Genomic DNA, 10,335 nt, shown 5'->3' with positions numbered 1-10,335 from the left:
AATACATAAAATATATACTCTATATTTTAACAGCCCTTCTTGTGTGTGGCCAGCCACACCGTGTGACCACTTATAAAATAACAAAGTAACCCATATAAAAATGACCAAGTAACCCCTGTAGTACTAATTGAGTAACCCCTATAACACTAACTGAGTAACCCTATAGCACTGACGAAGTAACCCCTTTAACACTGATCAAGTAACCCCTATTACACTAATAAAGTAACCCCTGCCACACGGTGTGGCCAGCCACATATAAGACTTTGTAATATTTTAAAGAAATTCGTGCATCGCACGGGATTAATCTAGTTAGATAAACAAATCTATCGTCAAGATCAACTTGTATTTTCTCACTCCAAACCAAATACAATAAAATACTTCGTAAAATAAAAAAAAAACCCCGCAAAAACCCTGCCTTCTTCATTCTCCATTTCTCCACCTTCTTCTTCTTCCTCTTTCTCTCTCCTCCGCCCATCAATGGCGGCCAGATCCTCCACCACTCTCCGCCTCCTCTCCCGCCTTCTCCACCCTCAGCCCTCTCCTCCCTCTCTCTCTCCTCTCCACCATCACCACCACCTCCGCCGCCCTCAATTCTCCGTCGCCGCCTTCTCCACCGCCGTCCCCCGGCGCAACCCCAAGAAGGTCGACATCGGAGCTCGCGCTCGCCAACTCCAAAACCGCCGTCTTTGGACTTACGCTCTCACCTTCTCCGGCGTCGCCGGTTTCGTCATCTTAGTCCTTAACAATTTCCAGGATCAGCTTGTTTTCTATGTTACTCCTACTGAAGCGTTGGAGAAGTTTAATTTGAATCCTTCGAAGAATAAGTTTCGGTTAGGTGGTTTGGTTCTTGAAGGTAGTGTTCATCAACCGCCTTCTTCTCCTGAAATGGAGTTCGTCATCACCGATCTTATGACCGATATTGTTGTTAGGTATTCTAATTTTTTTTTGTTGATTTTGATTATTAATTATGTTGTTTTTGAATATGATTATTTGGATTTTGATTTGAGATCATGAAATTTGAATCTATAATTATTGAATTGGATCTCAATTTCTGCATATATTGGTCATTAATTTTATTAGGGTTAGAATTATTGGTTAGTGTAGATTTTTCAGTTTTGTTTCCATTTTTTGGATCAATTTTGAAGATATTGTTATTGAAAATTTAGTTTGGTCTTAATTATTGAGTTTGCTGAAATCAAGCTATGCATTAGGTATTGTTTGAATTGAACTCCTAAATTGGACAAAGAATGATACTGGATTAATAGTGGAGGTAGAATTCGTCAATTTAGGAAGTTTGGGAATTCGATCCTGATTCAGTAATTTGTGAATAAGATGATTATTAATCTTATGGTTCATATGGAATTGAAGAATTAGGATTAGATTTTAGGTAAGTATAGATTGGATTTCCATGTTTCCAGTTTGCTTAACTCATTTTTGGATGAATTTTGAAGATATTGACATTGAATTTTTAGTTTGGACTTAATTATTGAATCTGCTGAAATCAAGTTATACATTAACTATTGTTTGACATTGAACTCTTAAAATCGGACAAAGTATGATACTGGATTAATGGTAGAGGTAGGATTTGTCGATTTGGGAAGCTTGTGACTTGGCTTAGGGATTAGCCAACTTCTTATTGAATTGTGTTTCCAAAATAGAATTTCTGGATATGCCATTGTGCTAGGGATCCAGAGATCCAGCCACTCGAAAGGTTGCTTTCTTCACAGAAAGTAATTACGGCATGTTTTCTGTCGTGCCTTAAATGTGGATGTCTTTAGCATTTGGCCATAGTGTTGAAACATCTTTGTATCTTTAGCAGAGACCTGTACTTGGGACTTTAGCAACATAATGGAACATACTGTTGTGAAATTCTAAGACTAATATCAATATATCTAATCAAAAAAGCTTCTTTTAGAACCTTTTCCTTCATGAGGCTTCATCATTCTGTTGGCATATTAGGATATTCTTTCTAGTTCCACCAATACTTGGTTTTCATTATCAAGTATATGATTGCTTCTTATTATAACCATAAGTTTCCATTGTACTTAGCCAATGATGTCTGATTTGCTTAATATGTTTAATGGGTGTGCAACATTTTATGTTGATGTACAATGTTATCCTAAATTAATGTTTAGGTATCAAGGATCCTTGCCCGATTTGTTCAGAGAAGGTCACTCAGTGGTAGTAGAAGGATTTGTGAAGCCTTTTACTGATGAGATTAAGGAATCAGGTATGAGTGGAAAGACCAAGGAGATTTCAGCAAAGGCGAGGAGTGGGGAGTGTTATTTTTCTGCCACGGAGGTGTTGGCTAAGCATGATGAGAAATACATGCCTGGGGAAGTTGCTGCTGCTATTGAAAAGAACAAGAAAAAGCTCGATGAAGAGGCAGAGGCACAGAAGACTGCAGCTGCTTAAAATTTGTCTGTGAGTATGAACTTATGAAGCTAACTGGGCTTTGAATTTTCTTCCACCTAAAATTATACGATTTGGGGATTGTAACGAGTTAATTTAGAAAAGCCTGAAAGAGGAATAGGCTCTATACTTTGGTATAGTCTGGATAAGAGGTATGAATGACATACAAGAATTTTGAGGAACTAGGAAATTAGAATTTTGATTGATTCAACTATCATGCCTATATTGTATTTTCCCAATTAACATATTGATTTTTCCCTGGAATTAGGGATTGTTATATTCATGGAATGCTGGTGAATAAATGTACTTCATTCTTATTTTGCACTTCTTTTAGCTCCTTTCTTGAATGAAAATCGTGATTGTGGGTTTCTGTATCATTGTGAATCTAATGTGTATTCTTTCCCCTGTAATTCGTGGTGTTGTCTAATAGTAACTTGACTGAAGCGTGTTTATTGAGTTTTATTGACTGTGAATCTGATTTGTATACGATGTCATGACTTGTGTACTCGTAATGTAGTAATCATATATGCTGTTAATTTTCTTCATAATTTTGACACCATGTTTCTTCTAGGGAGGTTCCTTATATATGTTGTTCTATAATGTTAGTGTATACAATATATGATATCTCATCATAAGTTTATAACTTCCATAGTTTGCGTTCTTCCTTTTACTTTTAATGTAGCGATGTATCATTACTTCACTTTGAATGAATCTTTTCTGCTGGGATATGAAGTCGATCATAGCTTCCAACTCTGGGATGTTTACCTTAACCCTATTGTTTTAGTGTTGTCACCTTTATATGGATTTTGAATATCTTGCTTGAAGTATTAGTGATATTATAAGGCATGGCCTTTACCTTATTCATCTAGCTGCAAACTTTTACAGTTACGGATGATCGGCGGGTTATTATTTCTTGGTCTATGTACACTCTTGGTCAGTGTTTATTACTCTAGTTAGTTGACTGCCATCATATGGATTAATGTGAAGCTGCTTTATTTTCTTCAAAAGAACATTTTTATCAGCTGCACTTTCTCTCTTGTTTGGAAATTAGCATGAGATGTAGGCATTCTCAATAGCTGAAAGTCTTGAGGTACACATGCTGAGTCTTTAACTTGTGTCCAAGAATTCAGCCATCACTACTGAATATTCACTATTCTGATTAATGCATGGTTTATAAGTTTAACTGTTAACTGCTCAATATTGTACTTTTGAACTTCCTTTTTCTTTTCGGCTTCTTTGTAATGCTATTACAGTAAATCGTCATTAGTTGCTGTGTTGTGTTTGATTATACTGTAAGCAGGAGTTATCAAACTTGAGAGCAAAATAGATGCAGGTTGCCATTGACACTTTATTGTGGCTTTGATGTTGGGATGTATCGTCATGCCTATGATCTCTCACTGCTGTTGCTGATGGCTGTGACTTGTAAAAGGCATTTGGCTGCATGGTAGTGGCTTTATTGCATTTGCATTATGCACAGGCTTTGCAGAGGTTTTTCTTAACTTGATTTGGTGCTGAGAAATTTACATATACTGATGCAGTGTATTAACCATGTCGAAATTTGGAATTTGCTGTAATTTATTCAGTGATACTTCTGAATCTGTAGTTTCTGGAAACAATCTAATATCAAAAACTCATAACATGCTACATTAACTCTATTGAGTCACAGTGACAACTTGAATTTTCTTTTATTTTATTTTGGCATATTGTTATGTATCGCCTGTGCAGGGCTTGAATCCCTAACAGCTTTCCCTATGTAAGCATAAAAATTATATACAGCTGCACCCAATATATTAATTTGCACCAGAACACAAGCATCAGTATAGGCACACATGCATAGGGAGTTGTCATATGGGACTTGTTGGTTTTATTAGTTGCTGCATTGTGTTTGACTAGTTTGTAAGCAGGAGTTATCAAATTTGTGAGCAAAACAGATGCCGGTTGTCTTTTGTAGAAGGCTAACACTTCACTGTGGCTTTGATGCTGGGATGTATTGGTATGCCTATGGTCCCTTACTGCTGCTGCTGATGGTTGTGAATCTTGTGATTTGTGAGAGTTGTTTGGCTGCATGGTAGTGTCTTAAGTGCATAAGCATTCTGCAGTATTTGCAGGGGTTTGTAACGTCGAAATTTGGAGTTCTGCTGTAATTGATTCATTGATACTTCTAAAACAGTTTCTGAATCTTTCAATGTAAACAATCCAATATCAAATGCTTGCTGATTTTGGCTTGGTGTTTGTAACTTCGGTATTGAAAGTGTTTAATTTGAGGCTTGTGTACAATTCTTCTTGGATGATTATTTTGAAGGTAAAATGTGCTTTCTGATGCAGCTGCTAGTCTGCCGAAGTCTAGGTGGTGAAAGAGTTTTATCGTATGGAATTGTTTCTGCTGTTTCTGAACAGGAGATCATGAGTCATGCCTTATTATCAGTTGTTACATGAGCGTGTAGTTAAAGTCAAGTATTGTTGTACTGGCACCGTTCTCAAAATTCTCATGCTGATCTATGTACTGTAGAATGTATTGAGTCTTTGATGTCTCTATTCAATATGTTTATGTTTCAACTTTCAAAGCATTGATAGATTTAAGTTGTTTCAAGACGTTTCGAAGTTTTCTGCTACAAGACATGTACATTTGTGCCTGCGCATTTGAATTCATTGTCACTTATGATGACTTTGCTGCAAGAATTTTATGTTAACACACCAGATTATACTTTGATGGTCAATACTAAAAAATATTCAAATGATGGGCTGGTCGGTGGAATTTTACCCTAAATGAGGTTGGCAAGGGCAAGAGTTTAGTGTGTAGTGGGGTTAGAATGTGAATATCCATATCTAGTCTAAACCAAGACAAACCCCTAGCATCACAAATCTCATTTCCTTTTGATATTTCGTTTTACCTTGATGTCATTACAAATGAATTCAATGTTTCCCCTTCATCTCCCTCATAAACTATTTTTCCCATAAGAAAAGAATTCAATAACACATTTAATTCATGGTTTTATATGTTAATTGTATGCGTGTTGCACGGGCAAAGGCTCCTTGAAATAACATCGGCACAAAAGCACAAGAGGTTGTTTCATATGAGACTTGATGTGTAAGAGCATCAAGGAAATTGTAACACATGATATACACATTGTCTAGAAAAGATTAAAAATCAATTACAAATTCTTTTGATATGGTTTGTCTCACCTTTAAAATGGGTATAGTGATCCAAGTGTTTTATGTCATGTCAAATCTGAATAATTTACATAGATGATTTTAGATAATATTAGCATTTACATAAATGATCCTAGAAGATATCAAGATTTACATAGATGATCCTAGAAGATATCAAGTTATCCTAATTAGCAAATGACTTATTTTCAAATGACTTAATTAACAAAACTATAGGGCCCGTTCTCTTCAGATTATTTTCAGTTAAGTGTAGTCTTTAATTTCCTTCTCTTATAAAATATTCAGTTCAGCTCAGTCAGTCAATCAGAACAGACCTTAAGTGTAATACAAGTATGAAATATCAATTTTACCTTGATCAATTATCCGTAAAAATTGTTCGCGCTTTCATTAATCCATTCATAAAGAATTATACAGTAATAGACTTATAGACCAAATCTTAATCAAGTTGCATCCTACATTAACGTGTTGACAAATCACGACTTTAACGTGCTATCACCGAACTTCCTCAGTTGATTTTTATTTTAATCAAGTACAATTACTTAACTCAACATTGAAGAAACCTCGACCCTCTTTTATACCAGTACAAACACTGCCTAAAATCCATTTTCTAGCAAAATCAAACTCTGCCCCTGAATCTAGCAACACAGAAAAAGACGGTAAATTTCTCTCTCTTCTTTCTGAAAAATTCTGGGAATTTCTGGGTTTTGTTAATTGAGTTGACATTGTTGATTTTTTTGTTGCAAAGATGGCTGAAGAGTCGTCAAACGCATCGAAATATGTGAAGTTGACCAAAGCTCAAGTCTCTGCTGATGAAGATATCACCCCTGGTGAACTCAATCAAGCAATACCCAATTCACAGGTAGTGGAATTTCGATTTAATTTCACTTGTATTTTTGATTTTGTTCATTTTATTGGAATTTAGAAGCAACCCTTTTGGAATTACCACTTGATCTGCGAAACCCATTTCTTGAATTTTGATTATTTGATTACCCTAATTTCTGTTATTCTTTCAGTTTGAGTGTAACAGATTGTATAATTTGATGATTTTTGTTTTGTGAGTGTAATTTTACATGTTCTGCATTGTGTGTAGATGTGGGGTTTGACTGAATTCTGATCTTTTGCAAGTAATGTATGTGATAGTTATGAAGTTATAGTTTTTACAATGAGAACTAGAAGATCTTTGTGTCAAACGAGGTTTGATTTGCTAGATATCTAGCAGTACATTGGTATATTGGATTTTGGTGCATTTTGGAGAAATTTTCCATCTGACTTATTTGTTGTTCTAGGGTTAAAGTTGATGGTCTTGTTTACTTTCGAGTTTATTTTATGATTTAAACAATTGGGCGAAGTCGATATTACAGGAGCGGTTGGTCTGTCAGCCACATACAGGCACAGTTATTCAATTTCGAGTTTAAGCTTTATAGTTGCTTCTCTATGAGGATATGCTGTTGTTGGGCTTGGAAATTGGAGTTGAATTGAATTGAAGTTGTTTAAGCAGTTCTTAAAATTGTTTGAGGAATTTCTACTAATATTAGCTAGCCATTTCATCCCCTAGGCTTCCTACGTTTTGTACCTGGTCTTCACTCTTCAGTCCTTAGCAGGTCTTTGGATATAAGATGCTGGAAATTTTCAAGGGATAAGTTTCTACTATTAAATTTCATTTCTACGTATAAAATCTACGCACTGAGTTCATCATGTACACACTTTGATTGTACTATGCTGATATGAAATCCATGCCTTCATTGTGGTATTAGTTCCACAGTATCTCTCGAGCTTATTTAGAAAAGCTTTTCAGACCTGGCTTTGTAACCTTTGCTTCTTTTGAAATGGCCTGCCTTCTAGCTTACATAACTTTGCAATGCCAAGAATTATGATGTAGTCAAAATGAGGCTGAAATATTGACCAGCTTTCTTTTCATTATATAATTAGGATCCTTATGACAACTTTGCTTTAAGAATAAATCGCCAGAGATAGTCAAACTTGAGTAAGTAGATAATGCAAAAGTCCAAATGCTGCTAGTAATAAAAACACAAAGTTTTGCTATTTTGCTACGACGTGAAAAGTTCTCAAACTGCTTTTTGCTTTTTTTTTTTATGATGCATCAAAGATCAAGAAGAAACTTGTTATAGAAGCTATGAAGCTATTTTCAATTTATGAGGCATCGGTAAATCAATTTCTTGTGATCTAGGAATAGTTTATTCTAATTTTACAAGATCCTGTTGATGCTTCTTGACTCTACAGGCAGTCAGTTCTTGGATATGTAGAGCTGAACTCCACTTTTCTCTAACTCTTCTGCCTTTGGTTGACTTTCCAGTTGCATGTTCACAAGTGTAGCGAATGTGGACAGCCTTTACCTGAAAGCTACGAGCCTCCTGGTGATGAACCTTGGTCAAGTGGGATCTTTGGGTGTACACAAGATACTGAGAGTTGTAAGTTCTCAAATTTGCTTCTGCTTCTTGTTTTGAAGTTATTGTATGCTTATGTCAATAATTGGCATCCCAAAGTTACTGTGATGATAGTAAATTAGTAATGGTAATTGCATGTGAAGTGAGAATAATGAGCCTATCAATTTTCATTCACAAAGCTGAAGAATAATAAGAGGTTAGCACTCTGTAGAGATAATGAAGATATGATGTAAGCAGTGTCCTTTAGGCAACATGATCTTGGTCCATCTCATCATCTGTCATAACCAGTGGGCGGGCAGTAATGGAAATTGTGGATCTAAAAATTGTCAGTAAAGTTCCTTTGTAGACATTAGGGAGGAGAGACATGCAGTATGAGGTGGACTTCTTTGTAGCCCTGGCCTAATGATGTTGTCGTATGTTCGAACTTCTAATAGTATGATGGCAGACTTGCACTAAATTAATGAAGCTTTCAGTTGAATGTTTGGATATATGCAAGTTCAAAATGAGAAGCTGTAATGGAGATCAGTGTAATGAAAATCTCTCCTGCACCCAATGGCTAGGTTGGATTTCATTAAATATTATACTGGTTGAGTTATCTACACGCCTGAACTATAGGTCCCCAGCAATGCTTGTGCTGTTAGTCTGTTACGTTATCTATGCTGTAGCATACTATTTACTAACTGGTTTAAATGTGCACACAGTTGTTCTCAGTGTACTTCATATTCTTTTGCATCCCCTATTTAGGTATTTGAACTCCTCTTTTCTGCCAATTAGGTTGGACTGGGCTTTTCTGCCCATGTGTCTTGTTTGGACGTAATGTGGAAAGACTGAGAGATGATACCCCATGGACTACACCATGTGTTTGTCATGCTGTTTTTGTGGAAGGTGGTATGGCACTGGCTGCTGCCACTGCTTGGACTTATGGTATCGACCCAAGAACTACATGTCTGATTTGGGAGGGGTTATTTTTCACTTGGTGGATGTGTGGCATATACACTGGTCTTGCTAGACAATCCTTGCAGAGACAATATCATCTCAAGGTAATTTCCTACGCCTTATTTCATTCAATTTGACGCGATATTGATTATCAGCTAATTTATCCCTATTTCACTTTCCGCTTTAAGTAGTACCTATTTTTGTTTGACGTCTTGTAACTTGGACCAACAAATTTGTTATCAATTTACTTCAGGCTCGTGCTTTTCTTTCAAATCATTGGTGGGGTTGAAACTGATAAGTTTTTTTTCTTTTATTATCTAAGTTTTTTTGTATTACACTGTCAGTTTTAGGATCTGCAACTAACCCAGCCCACAAATCTTTATATAGTGGGTCTAGGCAGATCAATCCTGCTCCATAACTTATTTTAGAAAACATAACAAAAATTCTTTAAGGTTTTGTAAGATTCAGGAAATTTCAGAAATGATCAGATAATACTCCATATTATTCAAGTGAAGAATTGGGGTCTGACACTCAGCTTCTTGTTGGTCACACTAGATCTTGTGTGTAATTTCTTTTTATCTGACATAATCTATTCTGTAATACTGAAGTGCTCACTTCAGTATAGGTCTTCATTTGTGTTTTATTTCATTGTTCTTTTATTTTTGGATGGAAAGGGTCATTGTTGTTTGATATCCTCATTTGTTAATTGTTACTGTCATGAAATGCAGAACTCCCCATGTGACCCATGCCTTGTGCATTGCTGCATGCACTGGTGTGCCTTGTGCCAGGAGCATCGGGAGATGAAATCTCGCCTCACTGATGATGTCGCCATGCCCATGACTATTGTCAACCCACCGCCTGTTCAAGAGATGAGCTCTGACAGGGAAACCTCAGCCAATACTAGTTCTGAAAAGAATGATGATAAAGACGGTGTTAAAATAGAGATGCAGGCTCTATAGTTTTCCTTACAGCTCTGTACGACTGTACCCAGTACTGTAAAAAGACGGATATTATGCAGCGAAACTTCATTAAAACTTGGTTAAACCAAGGGCTTTAGGTTATCTGTTGTGGGTGAAGCCATTATATATGGAGTTCTATGCTGTTTGAAAGCCCATTTTTTTAATAGTGTATTAGGAATCCACAGGCTTTCGATTGAGAAATTTGGCACTTACTGGTGCCTTATATTTTGCAGTTGCGTAATTTGCATTCGAGCCCTTTTTATTATTTTTTATTTTTTTTATGTTCTGTTTTTTGATGGCCAATAGCAAAGCTTTGTAGATGAGTGAACATTTCCTGACTGGCTAAATTAAGAGTAAATTCTGGAAATTCCTCAAGCGAAACAGTTGACTACATCATTAAAAGTTACTACATTAAGAACTACAAAACACAGCATAATTCGTCTAATTATCTAGCT

At 36.1% G+C, this 10,335-nt stretch overlaps 2 protein-coding genes across 2 annotated transcripts; both read left to right on the top strand.

The window, feature by feature from the left end:
- Positions 1-413: 413 nt before the first annotated feature.
- On the top strand, positions 414-2,736 carry LOC145608874 (cytochrome c-type biogenesis protein CcmE homolog, mitochondrial-like). Its single transcript, XM_081664465.1, has 2 exons — positions 414-929; positions 2,136-2,736. Exons 1-2 carry the CDS (start codon positions 478-480, stop codon positions 2,413-2,415), a joined length of 732 nt encoding a protein of 243 aa, XP_081520591.1. The 5' UTR covers positions 414-477; the 3' UTR covers positions 2,416-2,736.
- Positions 2,737-6,079: 3,343 nt separating this feature from the next.
- LOC145608676 (cell number regulator 6-like) lies at positions 6,080-10,145 on the top strand. Its single transcript, XM_081664282.1, has 5 exons — positions 6,080-6,236; positions 6,326-6,439; positions 7,895-8,009; positions 8,760-9,025; positions 9,650-10,145. Exons 2-5 carry the CDS (start codon positions 6,326-6,328, stop codon positions 9,878-9,880), a joined length of 726 nt encoding a protein of 241 aa, XP_081520408.1. The 5' UTR covers positions 6,080-6,236; the 3' UTR covers positions 9,881-10,145.
- Positions 10,146-10,335: the final 190 nt, after the last annotated feature.

Source organism: Chenopodium album, chromosome 23 (genome assembly GCF_948465745.1).
Source record: "Chenopodium album chromosome 23, dcCheAlbu1.1, whole genome shotgun sequence".
Classification (NCBI taxonomy): domain Eukaryota; kingdom Viridiplantae; phylum Streptophyta; class Magnoliopsida; order Caryophyllales; family Amaranthaceae; genus Chenopodium; species Chenopodium album.
This window is presented reverse-complemented; position numbering and strand designations above follow the sequence as displayed.

Bases quoted from the DNA above. Each gene is read 5' to 3' on its own strand.
- LOC145608874 (XM_081664465.1), top strand. From the start codon at position 478: ATGGCGGCCAGATCCTCCACCACTCTCCGCCTCCTCTCCCGCCTTCTC. The intron at 930-2,135 runs GTATTCTAATTT...ATTAATGTTTAG, and splicing joins ATGACCGATATTGTTGTTAG to GTATCAAGGATCCTTGCCCG.
- LOC145608676 (XM_081664282.1), top strand. From the start codon at position 6,326: ATGGCTGAAGAGTCGTCAAACGCATCGAAATATGTGAAGTTGACCAAA. The intron at 8,010-8,759 runs GTAAGTTCTCAA...TCTGCCAATTAG, and splicing joins TACACAAGATACTGAGAGTT to GTTGGACTGGGCTTTTCTGC. The intron at 9,026-9,649 runs GTAATTTCCTAC...CATGAAATGCAG, and splicing joins AGAGACAATATCATCTCAAG to AACTCCCCATGTGACCCATG.